This window comes from Sorex araneus, chromosome 2 (assembly GCF_027595985.1).
Source record: "Sorex araneus isolate mSorAra2 chromosome 2, mSorAra2.pri, whole genome shotgun sequence".
NCBI lineage: Eukaryota > Metazoa > Chordata > Mammalia > Eulipotyphla > Soricidae > Sorex > Sorex araneus.
Window position 1 is genome coordinate 131,701,223 of NC_073303.1, and position 26,584 is coordinate 131,727,806.

Sequence of the window (26,584 nt, forward strand, 5' to 3'; positions counted from 1 at the left end):
TCCCCCAAACCCACCAGGAGTGATCCCTGAGCACAGCTGGTGTGACCCAAAGAACTCATAATGAATATCTAGTAAGATACTTTGTGAATGTATTTTATGAAGTAGCACAGCAGTAGGGTGTTCGCCTTTCACGCGGCCAACCCGTGTTCGATTCTTCCACCCCTCTCGGAGAGCCCGGCAAGCTACCAAAAATATCGAGCCCTCATGGCAGAGCCTGGTAAGCTACCTGTGGCGTATTAGATATGCCAAAAACAGTAACAATAAGTCTTACAATGAGAGACGTTACTGGTGCCTGCTCAAACAAATCGATGAGCAGTGACAGTGACAGTGAAATGTTTATTTTATGTGAGTCTTGAATATCTTCTATCATAATTAAATTTTCCCTGCACGGAGAAGACCCTAAATCATTTAAGGCCCTAAATTATTATCCTTTATTTGAAAATTAAAATTTTTTATCCTATTTAATGAAGTTTCCCAAAGTTGCTTGCCTACTTTTATCAGACATACATAAATCTGCACACAAGTTTTCTAAATAGAAAGCAGCTTATGTAGTTTTAAAAGAATGTAATAGGAACTAGAGCAGTAGTACATGTTTGCCTTGCATATAGCAGACCCAGGTTCGATTTCTAGCACACCCTATGTGGTCCCTTGGTCTGCCATGAGTGATCCCTGACCACAAAGCCAGGAGTAAGCCCTGAGCACCGGTGGGTGTGACTGAAAAAGAAAAAAAAGGTAATAGCCAGTTTCAATTACCCATATGTATGTATGTGTGTGTGTATGTGTATGTGTGTGTATAAATATAAAACTTTTTTTATCACCGTTGAAATACCGGTGTATGAAGACTATTACTTTATTACACGAATAATTCATGTAAACAATTCATTAAACAAAGTGACTTTTAAAAAAATTTTTGCTTAAAACTTAAAACAATTCAAGAAAACTTAAAACAGTTAAAACAGGAGCATATGCTGCCTGAGCCCATGTGCTGCTTGTGCCCACGTGGCTGAGCACATGCGGTTGCCCGAGCACATGTGTCCCCTGCATCTCCCCTCCTGAGATGTGTACTTTCATGCTTTTGTGTCCAGTGCTAGGATGTGTGTAGCGCTCTCTCCACCCTTGGAGAAGCCCGAGTTCTCTCTTGAGTGCGTTATTCTTACCCTTCCTCCTTCCCTCAGAAACCTCTAAGTAAAATCTGTTAACTTAAAAAAACAAACAGTTAAAACAATTGAAGATCCCTGACAACTTACAGTAGTTCCGTTTAATGATTTTCTTTTTTAACTTCATAGTGGTCTGATGGTTTGCAAGCAATTCTCACACCATACTTGAAGTGTTTGATAGATATTTTTCCCCAGTTGTCCAGATGCAGCAGGATTCTTTCCCTTGAAGTCGTACAGTGGCAGGCAGCACAGCTTTGTGTCAGCAAATGGTAAAGAGCAGTGCTTCTTCCAGTGGCTTTAGGGAGGAATTGATTCCTCTTGCATCCCCTGCATCCCACAAAGAAGTTCAGTTGAAAGCTTCAAATATTCTTCAAGCCCAATGTCCTTGAACTGTATCTGTTAATAGTGAAAGACTATCACTTGTCTGAATTTCACATTAAAGGCAGTAGTCAGTCAACTATGAAAGATATTCATCACTTTATTATGAGGTATACTGTAAAAGATTATTTTGCTCAATGATACAAAATTTAAATGTTCTAGGCACATTCAATTCCTCTGTCCCTCTCGGAGAGCCCGGCAAGCTACCAAGAGTATCCCACCCGCATGGCAGAGCCTGGCAAGCTAACCATGGTGTATTCGATATGCCAAAAACAGTAACAACAAGTCTCACAATGGAGACATTACTGGTGTCCACTCGAGCAAATCGATGAACAACCGGACAACAGTGCTACAGTGCTACAAGCACATTAAAGTAGGTTAAGCTAAGCTATGGTGTTCAATTGGTAAGGTATACTGAATGCATTTTGAGTTTGTTTTGGGGGCCACAACCAGAGATGTTCAGGGGAATTTGTGGGGATCATAAGTGGTCCCAGGAATCAAGCCCAGGTTGGCTATGTGCTAGGAAAGCCCCTACCCTCTACTCCAGCCCCAAAGTTATGTTATATTCTATATTCCTGGGTCATACATAGTGGTGCTCAGGGCTGACTCCTAGCTCTAGACTCAGGAATCACTCCTGGAGGTACTCAGGGAACCATATGTTATGCTGGGAATCAAACCCAGGTCAGTTACATGCAATGCAAGTGACCTACCTGATGCACTATCTCTCTGGCCCAGTAAGAATCAAGATCCAATTCAGATGTACCCAGGGATGTCTCCTTTGACTTCCTCTCTCAGAGTTAAGCATTTCTCTTTTTGCTTCTATTGCATTTTAAAAATGAAACCTAGGTCTTACATATATGTAGTAAAATACATAGATCTTCAAAACATACCTTGAATTTCTTCAAAACATAACTTGAATTTTTACATGTGTACCTATGGATAACTACGATGGATAACCACCATGCTTATTTAGGTAAATGGTATCTCCAAATCCCTAGAGGTTCCTACCATATCCCATTCTATCACTATAGCTCTAGTATTAACTTATACTTCAGCTGTTTTCAGTTGACTTTTCTTTGTTCTGGAATATCACATAAATAAGTGGAATAATACAATGTGTGTTCTCTGGGTCACATCTGACAGTGTTCAGGGCTGTCAAAAGAGGGTCACCAATCTCCCATATGGAGGGTACCACAGAATGCTCAGAAGTTTGGTGTGACTATGTAACAAGATTATTGTGGTGTAAGGGCTTGAACAAAAAAGTTAGATGCTGGTACATAAGCCAGCTGAATATATCCAGTCAGCTAAGGGTGAAATAAGAAGGGGGATAATGGGGGAAATGGTGGTTGCTCTGATTTGCACTGGGTCTCCAAAGAGCCCACTTTCTAGAGAGGAACAAAATGGATAGGGGTGACTGTTGTGTGGAGAAGTCTTGATGCTTGGGGATGAAAGGAGTGTGAGGTATTTTTTATGTGTGGGTCCTCTGACTCATAAAGACATTTTAGCTCACGAGGCCATCCCTCCTAGTTCCTTTTGGTCACATGAAAATGAGCAAAGGGTGGATCATCAGGAATGTGTCCCCAAAAAGCCTTCAAGAGGATGTGGTGGCACACACATGCGCATGCATGCCTAAGTGACCTTTTCATATACACAGAGCCTCCTGAGCCCTCATCAAGAGTCCTGAAAGAGAAGCCGATTTCAGTCTGGCCTTTCGAGAGTCCCTGCAGAAGCTGCAGGAGTGCAAGTCCACTCTGAAGAGCCCTTGTCCGTCCAAGGTGTTCATTTCCCTCCCTCTTTGCCACCAGTTGCAGGTAAGCAGACATAAAAGATCCTGGGAGAGGATGGCCAGGGACCAGTATGCCCTAGCAGTTAAGAAAGGCAAGTGCCAGATTAAATGAGTGGGGCTCTGCCATTTAACTGTGGGACTTCTTGGTGAACTTTGCCTGGGGGCCACTCTTGGAGATACTCAGCCAGTCAGCAAAGGTTCAGTACTGGGGCCCTGTGGTGCCACTAGCGAGACATCCTAGTAATTCTCAGGAGGCCACATCTTGCTGGGGTTGAACTTATACACACACACACACACACACACACACACACACACACACACACACACTGTGCTTATGGCTTACACTTGGCTCTGCACTCAGGGATCACTCCTAGCTTTGTTCAGGAGACCATATGGGGTGCTGAAGATCAAATCCAGGTCAGCCACATGCAAGGCAAGCACCTTATTCATTGTTCTGTCCTACCGGCTCCTCAATTTGAATTGCGTGTGTGTGTGTGTGTGTGTGTGTGTGTGTGTGAGAAAGAGAGAAAGAGAGAGAGAGAGAGAGAGAGAGAGAGAGAGAGAGAGAGAGAGAGAGAGAGAGATTTTGGGGGGTAGAGAGAGAGAGAGAGAGAATGAGAGTGAGAATGCAGGTGGATTGGGGAGAGTGCCCTCACCTAGAGATGCTCAGGGGCCTGTGGGGGAAGCAGCCTAGGAGTCTCACAGATGCACCCTTAGCTTTCAACCTCTTCCCTGGACCTATGTTCCACGTGCTTTTTCTTTTTTCTTCTTGGTTCTTGGGCCACACCAGGGAGTGCTCAAGGATCTTTCCTGGTGTTTTTCAGGGTCTACATGTGATACCAGGGATTGAACCAAGGTTGGCTCCATGCAAGGCAAGCATCCCAACACCTGTAATATCTCTCCACTTCTTAATGGTCCTTCTGTGTGCTGATATATTTTATATTTCCATTGAAAACTTCCCTGGTTGAAAAATTTTATGGAAGAGATAATAAAAGGTGTTGTTTTGGTATTCATGTCTCGATTAGCTGTATCAGAAATGGAATAACTCAAAGGTGGAGCATTTCTGAATAACTCAAAAACATTTCTGAACAAAGGTTTCTCAGGTCCTTTGTATAGACAGCAGTTCCCAACCAGCAGTCCACAGAATAGGGACTGTGTACTTTAGTTTCTTGCCAGACTGTGATAAAGCTGTATCCTGGATCCAGAAGTTAGTGGAGCAAGAGAGTTGTCTGGATGAAAAGTATTAACAGGTATGTATATGCACATCATTTGGTGCATATATTATTTTAATTAAATATTGCTTTCTCAAAAATTCAAGATGTTGGGGCCAGGGAGATAATAACAGGGTTAAGGTGCTTACCTTGCATGCAGTGGACCCGAGTTCTATCCTGAGCGCCATATATGGTCCCCCAAGCACCAATAGGAGTGATCCTTGTAAGGCCTACCACCAGGTGGACCTCCCCTCCAAAAATAATTAAGGTGTTCTATTATTAGCATTTTTCTCACTGATATTTCTGGTTATTTTTTTTCCTGAGGGCCAATACCCAAAGAACTTAGGGGTGACTTCTACAATGTTCAGAAGTTGTTCCCTGTGGTGCTTAGTGGACCTGGTGGTCCTGGGGTTGAGCTATTTCCCTGGTCCCATCAGTTTCCATATAAATATAAGTGTATGATTTCATTTTGTGATACTAGATTTTAAAGAAGAATACACAAGCTCCTCTTAAAAATCCTAATTTTAAAAGAAATCTGCCTTAAAAATTCATGAAATATTTCTCCTATTTTCACAGCCTAAAGGGATAAAAGGTTGTAAGATACTGGTCTACAGCATCATTTCTCAACTGAGCGCCAATGAGACTCCCTTGAGGCTCCCAGGATATTCCAAGGAGATCACAGGTGAAAATCACATAAATGGGAGGTCCATAAGGGAAAAATAGGTTGGTCACAGAAAGAGAGCAGGGTTGGAAAAAGGCTCAGGTGGGACAAAGGTTGAGAAACACCAGATGAGAGCACATTTCTGAAAGACCTGCAACACCGTGTCCTCACTTGGAGCCCTGACAAAGTGGCAGTCCTCTGGGAGGGTGTGGGTTACAATTATCACTGGCTTATCCAGTTAGTTGACTAATTCACTCCACCACGTAGACATATATTGTACTCAGTGACTTGGTTTATGGAGGAAGGCAACTCAGACAAGCACTTGCCTCACAACTGTGAACAGAATGTGGAAAGAATTGTTAACCTCTAGTGCCCGCCTCCTGAGAGCTGAGCAGGAAATAGCCAGAGCTGGCAGAAAGAGGGGCCTCTGGGGTTGGATAAGCTGGGGAAGGAAGAGAGAAGGAACCATCATCTCTGCTAATTCCCGATCTCCACCTCCTCCTCCAGGCCTGCATCCCAGAAGTAAAGGCTACTGTTCGTATTCTACCCTAACTTCCCTGGGGACACAGAGACCTAAACTTCCTGTCATCAGGGGCAAGTTGTCTCTTTCCCTGTGAGAAACATGGCATAGGTAGAAAACATCCTGTGGGAAGGCAATGCCTCACATGGAAATATACTGGGAATGGTTGCAGGAAGATCTTTGGGGAAGAGAGGAAGGAGAATCTTGAGCTCGTACCTGAGATGAGGGAAAGAAAATCACCTAAGCTCTGGGACTGATAGTGAAGGAGAAGGGATAGGAGCATGACCCCACTTCTCAATGTGAGCCTGCTTCACATTGGCTCAGGCATAGATCTCTGCTATAAACTGCAGTCTGGGCAAAGAGAAAACACATAGTTCATCAATGTATTTTTTTTTCAAACATGAGTTAACAAGTTGTAAGCCATTTGTAAAAGGCTATGATTAAAAAACAAACAAAACATTTAGGCTAGTAGTTCCTGACAAGGAGTCCAGGAAAATGATAGGATTAGAGGGGCATAGCTGGGACTTCAGTAATATCATTGGTAGCAACTTAGGTCAACTGGTTCTATTTTCATGGAAATCGTTTAATTATTCCATACAACTTTCAAGTAAAAATATGTGCATTATACTTAACTCCTTCAGCTCTAATACCTCACTGTATATGTATGCTGTTTGTGTGTGGGGGGGCAGTGTGTGTGTGTGTGTGTGTGTGAGAGAGAGAGAGAGAGAGAGAGAGAGAGAGAGAGAGAGAGAGAGAGAGAGAGAGAGAGAGAGAGGGGAGAGAGGAGAAAACAGACTATTTCTAATTATGTGCACAACAATGTGGAAAGACAAGACAGCATCAAAGCCTTTAGGGGAGACTGACAGGTATCTAATTGGAATATGGTTGGAATATGGTGTCACTTCTTGGGAATCAGTCATGTCACTGATTTATTTTTAAGACCCACACTGATCAGAGTCTTCCCAAATTACTAGTCCTCTTACTAGTAGGATATTACTGGTCCTATGCTAATTCATCATTTAAAAACAAGTCACATTACTAGTCCTATAGGGCATTACTAGTCCTATACCATTCATAATTTAAAAATAAGTCAGTGAAATCCAGAAGAGGATAAATGGGGCCTGGCATGTGCCTCAGTGGCTGAGCAGTTGCCTTGGGTGAGGGCCTGGCCTCCATCTCCAGTCCAGGCCAAATAATAGCAACAAGACAAAAGAAGTGGTTATAAATGCAGGCATTTTAGAATTTATCCAGAAATGATAAATTCTGGATAAATTCTAAAATTTATCAAGAAATGGGACTGGAGCGATAGCACAGTGGGTAGAGTGTTTGCTTTACTTGCGGCTGACCCGGGTTTGATTCATCTGTCCCTCTCGAGAGCCTGGCAAGCTACCGAGATTATCCCGCCCACATGGCAGAGCCTGGCAAGCTACCCGTGGAGTATTCGATATGCCAGAAACAGTAACACAATGGAGACAGTACGGGTGCCCACTCGAGCACATCAATGAACAACCGGAATTGTTTTTAGGAAGTAATTTGGGAAGACAGTGCTACAGTGTAGTGCTATCCAGACATGACATTTAAATATTTAATTTCAAAGATAGGAAATTAAAATAACATAAAATTCACTAATTCTTCGAGAAGAGCTTTTTGAGTTTTATTAATCTATAATGTACTTGTCACCAGAATCTCCATACAGAACTTTTCCATCATCACAGAACGTTTCCTTGTGCCCCTATATATATATAAAGCCCCATTCCCGTTCTTACTTAGGTCCTGATAACCACACATTTGCTTTCTAGCGTTAGTTTTGCTTTTCCTAGAGTTTCATATAAACAGTATCTTTTGGTTTTGGCTTCATTAGCATAATGCTTTTGAGAGTCATCATAAAATTGTTGCATGTTTTATTATTTTCTATTTTTGATGTTTACACATTTTATTTTATTATAACAAAGCAACTACACTTTTAATGTTTAAAACTGAGGGTGTAAAAAAAAAGAAATAAAAAAAAGAAATAAAACTAAGGGTGTTTCTGTTCCAGTGAAGCAAAAAGAAAATTTAAAATAAACAGGAATAAAACCTAATAGAGAATGTCAATTCAAATAAGATACCATAGGTTCTACTGACTGTCCCCATTGAGCGGCAGGATTCTGATCACCATTAAGAGAGAATTTTCTTTTCTTTTTTTTCTTGTAATTTTTAAAAAAAAATGTTGTTGACAATAGTTCATTACAAATAATGTTCAACACCAATTCCACCACCATGCTCCTTCCCACTACCATAAGAGGAAAGTATGTGAAGATTGTTGTATTTATCCTGGTGCCATCTTAGCCTTTACATAAGAGATTACAAGCATGTATATTAAAACCAAACAAATGTGTGCTACTTTTGGTACATCAGTGGGCTAGAGTATAAGATAATGTTCTGTGTTTCTCTCTTCCAGGAGCTTTATTTCATAGTCTCTGGGTGTTGGCCATTGATGAGATTATACAGAACCTGGGGCAGTTTGTGGGTGTGACTGCCAAGCTACTTGAAAACTGCGAATAGGGGGGAGGAGGCCCAGTCCTGTTATGAGTAGACTTAGAGATGTCAGTCACGGGTCCCACATACCTGAGTTTTTCTGCAGGTTCCCCTGTAGGTGAGGCTCCTCCGAGCTTGTGGAGAGCAGCCTTGAGCATGCTTGCAGTTGTGTTCTGGAGGTTTTCGGCTGCCAGGGTGCTGCTTGGGGTGAGGAGGGAAACTCAACCCGCCCCCCTCCAAGGGGCCCCAATGAAGACAGCCTGGCGTAGGGTCAGGACTTTCTGTCAAGAATTTTATTTTCAAAGAGCCATCTTAAACTGCAAAGATGTCCATTACATATTCATTTTAAAATAAGTTAACCATTGTTACTGAGGTACCAGGATTTACAATGCCATTAATTATAGTTATGGTATTATAATTATGCATCCTTCCAACACTACATCCACAACCAGAGAGTCCACTTCCCTCCACTAGTGTCCCAACAGCCCCTCCTATATCCCCCCACTACCCCCCTACTCCCCCCCTTCCCCCCACACAAACAACAGTGTAAGCTATGTAAGCTCAGTTCTATAGTCAAAGTTTCTGGTTCTGATGACTTTGTTCATTTGTTGTTAAAAGTAGGGAACTATGCTACTTTATATCTCCCAATTAAAAGATTTCTGAAAATGTGTTGTGGTGTTGGTGACACTTACACACAACAGCAGGTGAATAACAACTGAAATTCCACAAAATTGTAAATAAGTGATAAGTTGATTTAAAAAAAAATTCAAAAGCTCTTAAATGCCAAGTTAAGCATGCCAAAGGAGAAATCATGCTGTCAAAATACCCACTTAATTCACGCAAACATTTCAAACCCACCTTTTTGCTAATAAATTATTTTTATTTCTTTTTAATTGGGTTTGGGTTTATATCTGGCTATGCTCAAGGACTATTCCTGGCTTTGCACTCAGAAGTGACCCTCAGCAACCAGATTTGGTGCCAAATACGAGTTTAAATTAAATATGAGTTTGGAGATGCAAGGAAAAGTGTTTAATCCCCAAAATATCTTTCCTGACCCCTTTTCTTTTTTACAGTGCATTGTCAGATGGGTAATATGCCAAATGCGTAACAAGATTTAAGGGAGGCACATGTCCCACAAACATGTGAACACCCAGTCATCATGCTTATGAACCGGAAAAGGATCCCCCTTTTCTTTTTTAACAAAAGAAAGTACACAGAAATATGTTGGGAATTGCTAACTCTCCAAATTCATGTAATGATACCGTGTAATCCTTGAGCCCCAATATACGGAGAAAGGAGGAGAAGAAGCTAGAATGCTGTGCCCTCCTGCATATGCTGAGCACCCTCCAGCTTCCAGCAGAACTGAGGGAGTAGGTTTTCTTTTTTCCCCACAGAACATGATGGTGTTGATTCCATAAAGTTCTTGTTGAGAAAGGGAGGTATAGCACTGTAGCACTGTTGTCCATTGTTCATTGATTTGCTCGAGCAGGCACCAGTAACGTCTCCATTGTGAGACTTGTTACTGTTTTTGGCATGTCAAATACACCACGGGGAGCTTGCCAGGCTCTGCAGTGTGGGCGGGATCCTCTTGGTAGCTTGCCGGACTCTCCAAGAGGGACGGAGGAATTGAACCCAGGTCGGCCACATGCAAGGTAAATGCCCTACCCACTGTGATATCGCTCCAGCCAGGGAGATATAGAAATGAATTTGGAGTGGAAAGGGATTGAGATTCCTATTTGGGAAGGGGCTGGAGTTGAGCCATACTCAACTTTTCTTAGGGATTACTCCAGGCTCTGTGCTCAGAAGTCATGTGCATGTGCAAGACAAATGTTTTACTATGTCCCTACAAATGTTTTAATACATCCCACTGTATTCTGCTTCAGTTATTTTACACACACACAACACACACACACACACACACACACACACACCCCACAATTAAATTGAGAACTATGGTAATAAAAACAATTTCAAAAATGAGCCCCCAGGGGCTGGAGCGATAGCACAGCGGGTAAGGCGTTTGCCTTGCACGTGGCCGACCTGGGTTCGATTCCCAGCATCCCATATGGTCCTCTGAGCACCGCCAGGGGTGATTCCTAAGTGCAGAGCCAGGAGTAACCCCTGTGCATTGCCAGCTGTGACCCAAAAAGCAAAAAAAAAAAAAAAGAGCCCCCAAAGCCCCAAAACATTAAGATTGAAATTTGCTCCCAGACTGAAAGAAATTTAAAAAAATTTTTTTTTGAATCCATTTATATTCCATTAGTTATCTACATTCTCCTCTTGTTCCTCTCATTATCTTCATCATTTTCTTCTCTTCGCCATTCTTCATCATCTATATCAGGAACCACATAGAATTATACTGGATTTGAGCAAATATCACCTTTGACCACCTCACCTTGTCTACTTCATCTGTATCTACATCAGAATAGCCAGTCAAGTGCAGAAACTCTCTGGGTCTGTCTGCTGGCTCCTCCTGCTGCCTTTTATTCTGTGTTTGACTTGAATGTTTTGTCAGATCCTTTCCAGATTTCCACTGGATTTTGGTGGACTTTAAAGATATATCATCACTATCAATTAGAGAATTTATGGAATAGAACTTTTATTCAATAGAACTTATTTTGAGTACCTGGCCACTCCTGATGATTTTGGGAAGTCCTTGGGGTCCCATGTGGCATCAGGGATCAAACTCAGAGCCTTTCAGATGCTACACATAAGCTCCATAGCTTGAGCTATCTCCCTAACTACAAGAGACAGAGTTGTGATGATATGATGATGATGAAGATGAAAATATGATGACATAATGATGTAGTGTGGGAGATTTAACCAAGGGCCTCACACATGCAAGGTAAGTGCTTTACATTGGCCACATTCCTGGCCTGGTGTCTGTAGTTTATGGTTGTGGTTTCAACAAACCTCCCACTTTATGGTTTGTGATTTCCCTTCCGACAGCAGAGCTACCTTGACCTTCCTTCCGTTGGTTCTAGGACACTACTCTCCCTCTCTGCATAATGTGCTCACAGACCTGCTCCCGCATCCTGGGCCTGAGCCTTGGGACAACATCTCTGTTGGCTGCTGGGGCCAACACGGTTCTGCTCTTTCCTAGCTGGGATGTGACCTACCTGTTGAGGGGCCTCATTGGCAGGCATGCCATGCTAGGCTCTGGCCTCTGGGGAGGAGGTCTCATGGTAAGTATCTGGATTCCTTGGGTGGGACACTCTTAAAAGTGCACATCCAGGGTAGGGCAGGGGGTATGGAGTTGTACTGGAAGGAGTGTATTGATTCTCTGCAAAAAAGTTTCTTAGAAGCACAACTTTGGTGGATAGTCACTTGAAGGGAGTGGCAACTCTAAGAGAGCTGTCAAGAATTGCTGTATTTTAGGTGTTTCTGACTAGATGAAACATGGGTACACACTGAGTCATATAAGGCTAGTCTCCTAAAATTGGGTTCAGATAAATCAAAACCAAGCCCTCTGGGAAAGAGAGGACCATTGAGTCCTGAGGATGTGTCCACCGCTAGCAAAGGGTGATTAATCTCGGAATTTCTCTCTCCTCTCTTAGGTGCTCACTGCTGCTAGCCTCATCTCCCTGATGGGCTGGAGGTGTTGTTGCTTCAGAAGGAATGGACCCTGCCGAAATGTGAGCACCAGATTCCACTCATCCAAAACCTCGTATAACCCCCAACCACATTCTGTTTCTTTAGAGGTGGAGTGTTAAAGAGATGATTTCAGTTTGGGAAATTGAAATCAATCACTGACTCCATCTGTACCTACATCAGAATAGCCAGTCAGTCAAGTGCAGAAACTCTCTGGATCTGTCTGCTGGCTACACCTGCTACCCTTATTCTGTGTTTGACTTGAATGTTTTGTCAGATCCTTTTCAGATTTCCCCTTAATATCGCTAAGGTCTAGTGCAAAGTACTTCACTTCCTTATAGGTGGACCTCACACAGGTCTGGTGCCTCTGAGCTATGTCCCTGTATGTCCCTATGACCACATTTTGAGCTTCACTGTGCTTGGCTATGTCAGACAATACATCTTGAATCTTTTAACTTAGAGCTCAAACTTAACAATGCACCTATATCTAGCTTGGGATGAGTGAGAACATAACTGTATTCTATATAAAAATTATGTATATACTTTATTTAGCTGTTTTTGTTTTGGGACCATACCCACTGGTACTCAGGGGTTGTTCCCAGCAGTGCACATATTGTACCAGAAATTGAACGCCGGCATTCCTCGTGTACACTAGCTCAGTGACCTATCTATTCAGCTCTTATTCGGTGTCTTAAAGTAGGTGTCCTTTGGAAGGAAGAAAAAAATCTAGTAACTCAAGAGAGAAGTCAACCTGGAAACAAGTTATCCTGGCAAAGAATTAAACTAACTGTTGTCTCTTGGGAAAAAAGTAACGAAATTAGAGAAGTACAGTGACAGAACTGTTCTCTATATGCTCTGTGTATGTGTGTGTGTGTGTGTGTGTGTGTGTGTGCTTCCTCCCTCTTTCTTCTCCTTCCTTTCATGCTTGATTTAAGAAAGAGGAATCAGAAATTGGCCACAGTACTTTTAAGGGTGTAGCTTTCTCATGATAGAGTCAGAGATAGGCATAAGATAACCAAAAGATAACCAACTAATCAGAGCCTTAAACTTTTTTTCAGTTATTTTATTTTATTTTATATTTTATTTTTTTAATTTATTTTTTTAATTAATGAGTCACCATGAGGGTACAGTTACAAATTTACCCATTTTTATGCTGTGTTTCCCTCATACAATGTTCGAGAACCCATCCCTCCACCAGTGTCCATTCTCCACCACCAATGAACCCAGTATCCCTCCCAACCTCCAATCCCATCCCACCCCACCCAAACCCCCCTCTGTGGCAGGGTATTCCATTTTGTTCTCTCTCTCCTTTTGGGTGTTGTGGTTTTCAATAGGGGTATCGAGTGGCCATCGTGTTCAGTCTCTAATCTACTTTCAGCACGCATCTCCCTTCCCACACTCGATCTCCAACCACATTTTACTTGGTGTTAACTTCTCTTATCTAGGCTGCCTTTCCCCCAGCATGTGAGGCCAGCTTCCAAGCCATGGAGTCAACCTCCTGGTATTATATACTACTATTCTTGGGTATTAGTCTCCTACTCTGCCATTTTATATTCCACAGATGAGCGCAATCTTTCTATGTCTGTCCCTCTCTTTCTGACTCATTTCACTTAGCATGATACTTTCCATTTTGATCCACTTATATGCAAAGTTCATGCCTTCATCTTTTCTAACAGCTGCATGGTATTCCATTGTATAGATGTACCAGAGTTTCTTTAACCAGTCATCTGTTCTCGGGCACTCGGGTTTTTTCCAGATTCTGGCTATTGTAAACAGTGCCACGATGAACATATAAGTGAAGATGTCATTTTGACTATACCTTTTTGCCTCTCTGGGATTATGGAGATAAGGTAATATCCATATTCCTATATGGAATACCATATTCCCAGAAGTGGTATTGCTGGATCAAATGGAAGCTCAATTTCTAGTTTTTTGAGAAGCGTCCATATTGTTTTCCAAAGAGGCTGGACCAGTCAGCATTCCCACCAGCAGTGTAGAAGGGTCCCTTTTCCCCCACATCCTCTCCAACAGCGGTTGCTTTTGTTCTTTTGGATGTGTGCCATTTTCTGTGGTGTGAGGTGGTATCTCATAGTTGTTTTGATCTGCATCTCCCTGATGATTAGTGATGCAGAGCATTTTTTCATGTGCCTTTTGGCCATTTGTATCTCTTCCTTAGAAAAGTTTCTGTTTGTTTCTTTGGCCCATTTTCTGATGGGGTTGGATGTTTTCTTCTTGTAGAGTTCAACCAGTGCTGTATATACCCTTGATATCAACCCCTTATTGGATGGGTATTGGGTGAATATCCCGTCCCATTCTGTAGATTGTCTTTGTATTTTGGTCACTGTATCTTTTGCAGTGCAGAAGCTTCGTAATAGAGTCTCGTTTGTTTATCTCTGTTTCCACTTGGTGGGTCAGTTGCGTGTCATCTTTGAAGATACCCTTAGCTTCAGTATTGTGTAGGGTTTTGCCGACCTTATCTTCAATGTACCTTATGGATTGTGGTCTGATGTTGAGGTCTTTAATCCATTTTGATCTGATTTTTGTGCATGGTGTCAGGTTGAGATCTAAGCCCATTTTTTTGCATGTGGTTGTCCAGTTATGCCAGCACCATTTGTTAAAGAGGCTTTCCTTGCTCCACTTCATATTTCTTGCTCCCTTATCAAAGATTAGATGATCATACATTTGAGGTTGTGTGTAGGGATATTCCATGCTGTTCCACTGGTCTGCAGCTCTGCTTTTGTTCCAGTACCATGCTGTTTTAATTGTTACCGCTTTGTAGTAAAGTTTGAGGTTGGGGAGGGTGATGCCTCCCATCATCTTTTTCCCAAGAATTATTTTAGCTATCTGTGGATGTTTGTTGTTCCATATGAATTTCAGGATTGCTTGATCCATTTCTTTGAAGAATTTCATGGGTAGGGATCGCGTTGAATCTGTAAAATTTTGGGGGAGTATTGCCATTTTGATAATGTTGATTCTCCCTATCCATGAACAGGGGATATGTTTCCATTTCCTCATGTCCTCTTTTATTTAATGGAGTAGCGTTTTATAGTTTTCTTTGTAGAGGGCTTTTACTTCTTTAGTTAAGCTGATTCCAAGGTACTTGATTTTCTGGGGCACAATTTTGAATGGGATTGCTTTTTTCATGTCCCTTTCCTTTGTCTCATTGTTTGCAAATAGGAAGGCCATGGATTTTTGAGTATTGATTTTATAGCCTGCAACTTTACTGTACAAGTCTGTTGTTTGTAAGAGTTTCTTAGTAGAGGTTTTAGGCTTCTTTAGATATAGTATCATATTGTCTGCAAGTAGTGAGAGTTTGATTTCTTCTTTTCCTTCCTAGATGCCCTTAATATCTTTTTCTTGCCTAAAAGCTATTGCAAGTACATCCAGTACTATATTGAACAGTGAATTGAGCAGTGGTGAGAGTGGGCACCCTTGTTTTGTACCTGATCTTAGAGGAAAGGCCCTTAGCTTTTCCCCATTGAGGATAATACTTGTCATAGGTTTGGGGTAGATGGCTTTGACTATCTTGAGGAAAGTTCCTCCAAAACCCATTTTGGTGAGAGTTTTTATCATGAACGGATGTTAGATCTTGTCAGAGCCTTAAATTTTTAACACCTATTCTGAGTGTTTACAATGTTCTTTTGTTTGCTTGCTTGTTTTTAATAAACACCTGGGTTTATCTCCAGGTCCAAGTGCCAGAGTTCACCTTCTCATTTCTTTCCCTCCCACCCCTATATACCCAGTGAACCCTTACCAACCTCCTTTAGCTTTACAGAGATTTGGGTAGTATTATCCCACCAGACATGATGGGGGCAACCTAAAAAGCCTAAGCACTGGGGAAATTACATATCCAGGCTCCCACAAGTCACTACATCACTCGTTTCTTCTCTCTCCCTGCAGATACTTACTGCTCTGTTGGCAAGTGGTCTGGCTTTGCTTGGGGCCTTGATTTGCTTTATCATTTGTGGAGTAGCCCTGAAGGAAGGTCCTTTCTGCATGTTTGATGCCTCCTTCTTCAATCAGACACACACTTGGAAATATGGTTACCCATTTAAAGACTTGCATAACAGGTAAATGTTAGACCTCTGGGTCACATACTTTAGTGTTTTGTGCGCATGGCACTTAGAAAAATGTAAATGCAGACTGCATTTATATATATATACATATATATGTATATATGTTGGATATCATATATATCCAACATATGGATATATATGATATATCCATATATGATATATATGATATATGATATATATGGTCGGTGGTTGGAATCAATCACATGTGTGTGTGGAGCAGACAGTAGATAAGATAGACAATGGACCGGGATGACAATAATGACAATATTAGTTGGGAATGATCACACTGTACAAGAACTGAGTGTTAAAAGTAGGTAAAGGGATATTCTTGATAACCTGTCAGTATCTGTATTTCAAACTGCAATGCCCCAAAAGGGAGGGTGCAAGGGGAGGTGAGAGAGAGAGAGAGAGAGAGAGAGAGAGAGAGAGAAAGGGAGAGGCAGAGGGAGAGGGAGAAAGGGAGAGGGAGAGGGAGAGGGAGAGGGAGAGGAAGGGAGAGAAAGAGGGAGTGAGAGGGAAGGAGGGAGGGAGAGAAAACGCCTGCTATGGGGGTGGTGGTGATTGGACTCTGGTGCTGGGAAAAGTACACTGCTAGAGGGATGGGTGTTGGAGCGCTGTATGACTGAAACCTAATTACGAAGTTTTGTAAAGATCTATCCCACAATGATTCAATAATAAAATCTTAAAAAAAAAACCAACAACAAAAAAATCTTTAAAAGATCAGTCCTATAGTTAGGGGAAGACCCCAGCTTTTTACTTATGTTGCTTCTATTTGATGTATCTTAATTATTGTACAATTTTTGGTACACTTTATTTTTTGGGGGCATAGGAATTACTTATACGACCATTCCCTCTGGACCTCTGTCTGCCTGGAGCCTTCTAAAGCGGTGGTTTGGCACGTGTCCTTCTTTTCCTCTCTCCTGTGCATCACCTTCGTCCAGATGATTCTGGTAATCATTCATTTCATGAACAGCTTCTTGGGTCTTTTCTTCAGTCTCTGTGAGAAGTCATAAGGAGTGCCTCTCTAAACATGAGATGTTCACCATGACCTGCCTTGAATCTTTCCTGCACAAGCAGTGGGTATGAATTTTAAACAAACATCTCTTTTAGATACTCGTGTAATAGGAACAATGTGTAATAGCTTGCATGTATGCTGAATGATAGAATGCATTTCAAATTACATTGTGTACTGCAGTGTGATATATTGTTCAAAGAAATAATACGGCCATTATTTCTGGGAAGGAAGGTATTGTCCATACAAAGTCCTCCATTCCTGATCTCATTGTAACCTCTCCAACCACCCAGCAAATATATCATGTGTTATAAAATAATAGGGGCTCTCAGAGTATAATTGTGGACTTGCTGCCCACAAGCTCTCAACTAGGTCAAGGTCAAGTTTGTTCCTGCATTTCCATCTTTAAATCCAAGTCCACCTTACTGTATTGTGGGCTTCCTAAATTTACAAGTTGATGCCTTAAAACTCCAGTTTGACTTTCTTTGGAAATAGGATCCTCATGAAGCTAACTAGAGATAAATGGGGCCATTGGGGTGAAATCCTAATCCAGCAGAAGCAGGCCTCATTATGAGAGAATAATATACCAGCTCTCTCTCTGCACCCACACACAGTAGAAAAGACCATGTGAGCACACAGCAAGAAGGTGGACATTTGCAAGCAAACAGGAGGCTTGGGGAAATCAACTTTGTTAAATTTTTAGGATTTCTGCCCTCCGGAAAATAAAATTGTGTTGTTAGGTCATATAGTCCATGGTATTTTGTTACAGCAGACTGGAATGACTAATCTACCAGTATGTTCTTTTCATCTGTGTCCAACATGCAAAGAGTACACCAAGCATGGTCCTACATAGCCCTTGGGATATACATATCCCAAGTTCATGACAATGGTAATGATACCCAGCCCCTGTCCTTGGCCCCTACCTTGTCCTCAGTAACTACGTCAGGTTCTGGAAACGAATTCATCTGTTCCGGTCCAGGTTAGGAGCCAACATAGGGGCAGAATGAATGTAGGAAAAGAGAGCCTCCAGGAGGGCGCTGTGAAAAAGGAAGAAGGCTTCACTTGGGTTTGAGTTGGTGCTTGGCTAATCAGCCCAAGAAAAGTGGAAGAAGGCTTTCTCCAGCAGTGACAGAAGGATTTCAAAGATATGGAGTGGGCATTTGTGGGATATAAAATAATATAGTGTGAAACTAACAGCCTGGGGATTGGTCCATGGCTCAAAGCCTGCCTCAAGTGCTGGAGGACAGGACAGCTGGGATACAGAAGTGACCATTATGACAGTTATGTTTGAAGGGATTGCTCTGGATGGGCAGTGTGTACTGAGAGATCAAATACGATGGCCTCTCCATATCTGTATTACAAACCATAATGTCCCAAAGTAAAGAGAGTAAGAAAAATGCCTGCCACAGAGACAAGTGTTGGGGGGAGGTTAGGGTGGTAGGAGAGGGGTGGTGGGAGGGATACTGGGTACAGTGGTGGTGGGAAATGTACATTGGTGGAAAGATGTGTTGGAACACTGTATAACTGAAACCTGATCATGAAAGCTTTGTAACTGTGTATCTCGTAGTGATTCAATAAATAGTTGTGTGTGTGTTTTTTTTTAATGGTATGAAGTGGGACTCAGGAGGATGTGGATGGAGAATTGCGCTGAGACAGCAGCTTCTGGTGTGAAACATGGATGACTGGGACTTTCCAGTCTCTCCTTTCAGGATCTGTAGTCAAGGAGTGTTGCTGAAAGGTGAGTCAGGAGTGAGGAGGAGAAAATAAGAAAATATCTTAGGGTCAGGGAAAAGGATGAGTCAGGCAGAGCAGCTTGAGAAAAGTCAGGAAAGCAGGGGCAGACAGGAAGAGAGGTAGAGAAAAGTGCATAAATGTATTTAGAACATATGGAACACAAAGTAGGTAAACAATGCTGCTATCTGCCTTCCATGGTCTACTGGACCTCAGCCCCAGCACAGGGCTGCCCTGGCTCAAAAAGGGCAGGTAAAGCACACTTAGGATTGCAGAATACAACAATGCCTCACTCCAGGCTGAGCTCCTCGAGAATTCGGTTGGTGGGGATTACATGTGAGAAGACCAAGCAGACTTCAGGTGTGGCTAGAGGGTCATCTGGTGGGCTCTGGCCTGTGCTGAGAAGGGGCTCATCCACAGACTCTATCAGTCCTAGCCTTCCAGTTGGTCCCAGGGTGGCAAAGGCGGATCAGGAGAAAGTGACCATCTCTCTCTTTTCCACCCCACATTAGCCACCTGAGGGGGTCCATCGACTTCGGCTTCTTAGATTTCTTTCTCCTGTCCTTGTGGCCCCATAAGCTGGCCTTCGGGATGATTCCTGGCTCTGTGCTCAGCCTGGGTTCTGACCTCCAGGGTAATCTAGGGTATCAAATCAGGTTAGCACCCTCGTGATCTAGGGGATCAAGTGATGTACGGCTGATGTAGGGGATCAAAACCAGGTATTAACCACTGCAATGTCTGTCTGGGCCATTATCACATTTTGGTCATTTGTATCGTCTCCATTACAACTGCTCCATTCTGCCTCATGGCACATAAGCAGTCATTGTCAATTCGTGGGCATCGAAGTGTCCTAACAAAAATGTACTGAAGAACGCTAAAAATGTATTTTCCAGTAATTTTCACGTTATGAACTGAGTGTTCTCGGTTATTTTTCAGTCACTTAGATATATAAATTTCACCCACAAATTATGCAAAGCAAGATAGACTAGCTATATTTGGCCTACAGGCCTATTTGCATGGGGACCCTCTGCTTAGATAAAGAACAGTAAGCCCTGCCTTTATCCTTCAGGGGTCCCTCAGTGAGTCCATTTCCCAGGCTTGAGAGCGACTAGGGAAAGCGGAAGCAGGTTGAAGCCCTGCCGCAATCACAGGTTGGGCCCCGCCTCGGGCATCTCGGGCGCGGCGGCCTGTGGCCCCGCCCAGCGGCGGCTGCGCAGGCGCGCGCGGCGTCTCCCCGGCGACGGCTCACAACATGGCTTCGTATCGGGCCGTCTCCTTCTCGGTAGCGCAGTCCAACAGCACTGTCGATGGGGTGGCAGAGACGGAGAATCTGGGGGAGTCTGAGAACACCTACATTCTGAGGCCCATTTTCCAGCAAAGGCGGGTAGCAGGCGGAGACGGCGGAGCCTGACCGGGATGGAGCCGGGCGAGCGGCACGGCGGGGGAGGGGCCCCCGGGGCTTCCGGCGGGGTGCGGGGAACGCGCCCGCGGCTTCCGGCGGGGTGCGATGGAACAACCCGCCTTTGTGGGAAGGGGCGCCCGCGGCTTCCGGCGGGGTGCGAGGAAATGGCCCGCCTCCGTGGCAAGGGGCGCCCGGGACATCCGGCGGGATGCGGGGGACCGGCCTTCTTCCACGGATCGGTCTGCGCCTACCGCGGGAAGATGCATGGGTGGAGTAAAGAGAGACCGGAGGCTGGGGTCAAATGCAATTTAGCCGTGTTTTGAAGATTTCTGTGCACATGTGTGTGCCAGAAAGGGCTTACCCCGGTTTGGGTCTTGGGACTTGATGTATACAAAACCCTATCCAAGCGATGTCCAGATTCTCTTGGTCCGCCACCCCAGTGTCTTCCCAGAGTTAGGACACACCATCTAGTGCAGAGGACTATCACTAACTGCATGTGAACTATATATTTATTTATTTTTATTTTATTTTTTTAAACAATGTTTTCCAAAGCCCCTTCTCTGTTGTTTGAAAGTAGATTGCAGAATCAGGTGAGCAAACATTCTAAGCTGTACAAAGATTTGAGAAAAAAACTCAGGTAGTTTTTCTGTGGGCAAGATGACACACTATATGTTCACTTATCTTCCTGAAGCTGAATTCATAGCTGTTTCCTGTGAAATATATATGAAATATATATTTGTAAAGTATATATTTTATATACTTACAAATGTAAAATATAATTTTAAAATACATATGACTAATATATGAACTTACACAGGAAAAATCCTGTTTGGTTTTGTGACTTGTTTGAAGAAGACTTGAAACATTTTAATGAGTGGAAAGAAAGGGAAGAGCCAGGATATATTTTGGCTATTTAATAGGAAGAACACGTTTTGAATAGATGGAATCATAGATATTTGTTTAAAGTTTATCTGTGAGACTGTTTATTTGTGTATGTACACACAGTGGAATACTACTCAGGTGTGAAAATATTTAAACTCTGAGTATGAGATACAACTCAAGTGGTAGAGCACATACCTAGCATGTTTGAGGCCTAGAATTTGGTCTCTGACACCACATGGCCGTTTACAGTGTATAAGACCCCTGGTGTCTGATACCCAGAATTTGAATCTGTTAAATTTGCTCTGGAAGGTAAGATAGGAAATACAGTGGGTATTATTTTGAATAGATGAATGCTGTGATCTAACTTTTTGAAATAAGTGATCTCTTATATGGTGCTCTGGATGACCAGGGGCTCTTCCTAGTGATTTTTGGCCAACTAGCCCAGTGGTTTAATGCAAGACTGAAGATGCAGCACTGTTCTCGGCTTGGGGTGCTGGGGAATTGGACTACACCAGTCACATGTTCCTTAACACCTCCACTCACCTTCTGGCCCAAGACATACTTTTTTTTCCTTTTTCCTTTTTTTCCTTTTTTTAAAATTATTTCCCTCACATACTTTTAACAGGACCAGTGAGTCTTGTTGCTGTGTAGAGGACAGGATGTAGAGGCAAAGGCAGACACAGACTTAGGAAGTTTTGTAATGGAGGCAAAAAGTGATGGTAGCATGGCAAGAGGTAGTGGCAGTTGGATGATTAGAGTGAGTGTTAAATTATCTTGAAATAACTGATAATTCGTTCATAAATGGAATGTGGATTGTGAGAAGGAAAAGCAATAGGATTGACATGGGGTTTTTGGCTTGAGCAACTGTAAATTGGAATTTGGGGGTTAACAATGATATATTCCAACCTGTTTTATTTAGGTTCAGGCCCTCTGTGGTTAAAGACTGCATCCATGCTGTGCTCAAGGAGGAATTGACAAATGTTGAATATTCTCCAGAAGAAATGCCTCAGCTCACAAAACATTTATCAGAAAGCATTAAAGATAAGTTAAAAGGTAATTGTGGTTATAATTGGAAATGACTGATTTTCTTTTGTTTTGATTTGGTCATGCTCAGGGCTTTTTCCTGGTTCTAACTCAGGGACCATTCCTGTCCGTGCTTGGGAGGACCATATAGGGTGCCAGAATTCAAACATGGGTTGGCTGCATGCGAGGCAAAAAAAAAAAAGAGGATAGTACCTGATGTACTAGCCCTCTAATTCCCAATTATCCCTCTGGTTCCTTATTCCCTTGAATCAGTCAAATTTATTCATTTGTCTCTTTTCCCATCTTTAAGCAAGTGATATAAGCTGGATGTTCTATTGAAGATGTTTCTCTTCAATATTTCGTCTTCTCTAGTTATTCGGTAAATAATTGTGTGTGTTATGTGCTGGGGATAAACTCAGGATCTCATAAATAAAAAGCTACCACTAGCTACCACTACATGCTACCACTGAGCCACATCACCAGACTATTCGGTAACTTTAACACTGAAGATTTTTCAGACAGTGTAAGAGATGTGAAATACAACATTATGAGGAACCACTATTCAAGAATTGTAAGTATACAGGAGGCCCTGAGGAAGAACACGTTTTGAATAGATGGAATCATAGATATTTGTTTAAAGTTTATCTGTGAGACTGTTTATTTGTGTATGTACACACAGTGGAATACTACTCAGGTGTGAAAATATTTAAACTCTGAGTATGAGATACAACTCAAGTGGTAGAGCACATACCTAGCATGTTTGAGGCCTAGAATTTGGTCTCTGACACCACATGGCCGTTTACAGTGTATAAGACCCCTGGTGTCTGATACCCAGAATTTGAATCTGTTAAATTTGCTCTGGAAGGTAAGATAGGAAATACAGTGGGTATTATTTTAAATAGATGAATGCTGTGATCTAACTTTTTGAAATAAGTGATCTCTTATATGGTGCTCTGGATGACCAGGGGCATTCACAGAGCCTCCTCAGAGTCTGATCTCAGTCCATCTCTCCCATTGAATTCTTAACTGTTTATCCATGTTTACCCTTCCTCTCTTGCCAAACTCTCCATCTGTAAGAACCGATCTTTGCTTTTTTCCCCTGCTTTCTGTCTCATAATAATGAAAAGTCACCTTTGTGCATTATTTTCTTCATTCTTTTACATTAGTTTTTGTCTGTTGTGGGGGCTAAGTTGGTATTTCACTGGTGTACTGTGCTGTCAAGGGTTGAGCCCAGGGCCACCTACATGCACTACTAAAGCTGTTCTACGTGAGCCACATCCCTGATCTCTATCTGCCCTTTTAAAATTTACTTTATTTTGAGCAGGCAGGGCTTCCTAACTAGTGCTCAGGATCGACCAGTAATTCTTGGACAGTCTGGCTGGTGGTTTAATCCAAGGGCCTGGGTCTTTGATGCTGCTCATACCCTGTGATGACATGGATACCAGGCCAACCTTGTTGTACCAGGAGCCTGCAAAGCTGCACTGCCTTAGGGAGCCATATTGTGCCAAAAATTGAATCTGAGTTAGGTACCCTACTACGGTCCCACTATCCTTTAAAATTTGTCAATACTAACTTGGGGCTGGAGCAATAGCACAGCGGGTAGGGCGTTTGCCTTGCATGCGGCCGATCCAGGTTCGATTCCCAGCTTCCCATATTGTCCCCCGAGCATCACCAGGAGTAATTCCTGAGTGCATGAAGCAGGAGCAACCTCTGTGAATCTCCGGGTGTGACCCAAAAAGCAAAAAAAAAAAAAAAAAAAAAAAAAATTTAATACTATCTTAATAATTTTGGTTTGGGGGCCATGGCCAGTGGTGCTCAGGAGTAATAGTGCTCAGGGGCTCTGTAGTGCCCTAGGATTCGAACCAGGGTTGTGGACACAGCAGCTGCATGCAAGGAAAGTTACTTCCTCTACTATCTGTCCAACTTCTTACTTAAAAAATAATAATCATAACATTTTCTTGGAGGGAAGAGATGTCTTTGTTTAAAAACATATGTAAAATTTGCTCTGGAGCAATAGTACAGTAGGTAGGGTGTTTGCTTGCACGTTGCCAAACCAAGTTCGATCCCTCACACCCCATCTATCCCCCTGAATGGCAGATCCAGGAGTAAACCTTGAGCACCACTAGGTGTGGACCAAAAACCAAAATAAAATAGGATAAAGGTAAAATCCTGTTATTTAAAAGTTGCTACTTATAAGTTTTGTATTTTCTTCTTTTTAAAAATTGGCCTTTATTCTCCATGCTCACGGCCGATCTCTACAGGCTCAAGACGAGCTTCCTCCATGAATGAATCTGTTGAAAAACTCAGGTGTGTGAGGTTTTGTGACTGAAATCTCCAGGTTTTCACAGAGTCGGGATGGTCAGTCTCCCTCACATATCCCTGTTCTTCTAGGAGCCTGGCAGTCATTCCTACAAACTGCCTCTGGCTCCATATAAGCTCATTAACTGGGCATGATCCAGAGACTCACAAATAAATCTTGGAAAGAATCAACAAGCTGCAGAGATTTCTCCAGACCCCAAAGTCACCATCCACTTAGAACTTAAACTCCAGCTATTTAAACTCACCCTATTTAAAATTTTAGAATTCCTGGAGCACAACATCTTGTACTTTATACCACTGATGTACCAGGAATAGCACAGAACTTTGGGTGGGATGTAAAGTAGAAGGCAACCAATCTCATATAAAAAATATTAGCACACAAAGCTCAACCTTTAATAACATATTAGTAATCTCATAAAAGAGCTTAACTCCAGGGTGAGATACAACAATCATCACACATTTTGTTCTAAAAAAACTTTTTTTGATCATTTTTAGTGAATTATTCAAAACAAGCAATACAAAATAAATTATTTAGGGCCTGTTATTGTGGCAGGCTTTGGTGGTGGTTGGAAAATTCAAAATAATAGTGGTAGGAAGACATAATGGTGATGGGATTGGTGTTGGAATATTGTATGTAATAAATTACTGTGAACAACTTTAAAAATAAATAATTTTTAAAAATTCTTTATTAGTGAATCACCATGAGGTACAGTAACAGACTTACAGACTTTCGTGCTTGCTTTCCAGTCATACAGTGATCAAGTACCCATCCCTCCACCAGTGCCCATTTTCCACCACCAATGGTCCCAGCATCCCTCCCACCACTCCACCCCACCAACCCCCGACCTCACCTCTGTGGCAGTTGTATTCCCTTTTGTTCTCTCTCTCCTTTTAGATGTTGTGGTTTGTAGTAGAGATATTGAGTGACCATTTTGTTTGATCTATATTCTACAATTGGCATACATTTCCCAATCCGAGTGGGTCCTCCAAACAACCTTTACTTGGTGTTCCCTTCGCTATCTGAGCTGTCTTTTTCCCCAGCATGTGTGGCCGGCTTCCAAGCCGTGGAGAAAACCTTCTGGTCCTTATCTCTACTATTCTTGGGTGTTAGTCTCCTATTCTGTTACTTCATATTCCACAGATAACTGCAATCTTTCTATGTCTGTCCCTCTCTTTCTGACTCATTTCACTTAATAGGATACTTTCCATGTTGATCCACTTATGCAAATTTCATGACTTCATCTTTTCTAACAGCTGCATAGTATTCCACGGTGTAAATGTACCAAAGTTTCTTTAACTAGTCATCTGTTCTTGGGCACGCAGGTTTTTTTCCAGATTTTGGCTATTGTAGACAGTGCAGCAATGAACATACAAGTGCAGATGTCATTTCTACTATACGTTTTTGCCTCTCTGGGATATATTCCCAGAAGTGGTATTGCAGAATTAACATTGTCAGAATGGCAATACCTCCCAAAGCATTATACAGATTCAATGCAATCCCTATAACGATACCCATGACATTCTTCAAAGAAATGGAGCAAACACTTCTGAAATTCATATGGAACAATAAGCCCCCCACGAATAGGGGGGGCTTATTTCCCAATCCTTGGGAAAAAGAAGATGGGGAGCATCACCTTCCCCAACCTCAAACTACTACAAAGTGGTAATAATTAAAACAGCGTGGTACTGGAACAAAGGCAGAGCCACAGACCAATGGAACAGAGTGGAATATCCTGACACACACCCTTAAAAATATGATCATCTAATCTTTGATAAGGGAGCAAGAAATGTGAAGTGGAGCAAGGAAAGCCACTTTAATAAATGGTACTGGCAAAACTGGATAGCTACATGCCCAAAAAATGAGCTCAGATCTCTCCTAATACCATGTACAAAAGTCAGATCAAAATAGATTTAAACCTCAACATCAGACCAGAATCCGTTAGGTATATTAAAGACAAAGTTGGCAAAACCATCCAAGACATTAAGCTAAAGGTATCTTCAAAGATGACATACCACTGGCCAAACAAGTGGAAAAAGAGATAAACAAATGGGACTATCTTAAACTAAGAAGCTTCTGCACCACAAAAAAAACAAAGACAGTTTACAGGATGGGAAAGGATATTCACCCAATATCCAACTGATGAGGGGTTGATATCAAGGATATACAAGGCACTGGTTGAACTCTACAAGAAGAAAACATCCAACCTCATCAGAAAATGGGTGATGAACAGAAACTTTCTCAAAGAAGATATCCAAATGACCAAAAGGAACATGAAAAAATGTTCTTCATCAGAGAGATCCAGATCAAAACAACAATG

The 26,584-nt window shown here is 42.3% G+C and overlaps 2 protein-coding genes, 1 long non-coding RNA gene and 1 other non-coding gene across 6 annotated transcripts in view; 2 read left to right on the top strand and 2 right to left on the bottom strand.

Moving 5' to 3' along the window:
• LOC129402497 (uncharacterized) overlaps positions 1-26,584 on the bottom strand; it is a 92,263-nt gene that overhangs the window by 35,777 nt on the left and 29,902 nt on the right. For all 3 annotated transcript variants that reach the window (XR_008628678.1, XR_008628676.1, XR_008628677.1), the window contains exon 3: positions 1,248-1,553. This is a non-coding gene — a long non-coding RNA (uncharacterized LOC129402497). The remainder of the gene's footprint in view (positions 1-1,247; positions 1,554-26,584) is intronic.
• On the top strand, positions 5,134-18,324 carry TM4SF19 (transmembrane 4 L six family member 19). The gene is made up of 5 exons (XM_004618728.2): positions 5,134-5,214; positions 11,215-11,415; positions 11,788-11,865; positions 15,722-15,891; positions 16,727-18,324. Exons 2-5 carry the CDS (start codon positions 11,239-11,241, stop codon positions 16,908-16,910), a joined length of 609 nt encoding a protein of 202 aa, XP_004618785.1. The 5' UTR covers positions 5,134-5,214; positions 11,215-11,238; the 3' UTR covers positions 16,911-18,324.
• Positions 9,309-9,412, bottom strand: LOC129403108 (small nucleolar RNA U13). Its single transcript, XR_008629081.1, has one exon. It is a non-coding gene; the product is annotated as a small nucleolar RNA U13 (small nucleolar RNA).
• Positions 19,859-26,584, top strand: part of DYNLT2B (dynein light chain Tctex-type 2B) — a 34,216-nt gene continuing 27,490 nt past the window's right edge. The window contains exons 1-2 of the mRNA XM_004618729.2: positions 19,859-20,020; positions 21,844-21,977. Coding sequence (XP_004618786.2) covers positions 19,893-20,020; positions 21,844-21,977 — 262 coding nt within the window. The 5' untranslated portion in view covers positions 19,859-19,892. The remainder of the gene's footprint in view (positions 20,021-21,843; positions 21,978-26,584) is intronic.

Coding starts and splice junctions, on each gene's coding strand:
- TM4SF19 (XM_004618728.2), top strand. CDS start 11,239: ATGTGCTCACAGACCTGCTCCCGCATCCTGGGCCTGAGCCTTGGGACA. Junction 11,416..11,787: donor TCTGGGGAGGAGGTCTCATG/GTAAGTATCTGG, acceptor CTCCTCTCTTAG/GTGCTCACTGCTGCTAGCCT. Junction 15,892..16,726: donor TTTAAAGACTTGCATAACAG/GTAAATGTTAGA, acceptor TTGGGGGCATAG/GAATTACTTATACGACCATT.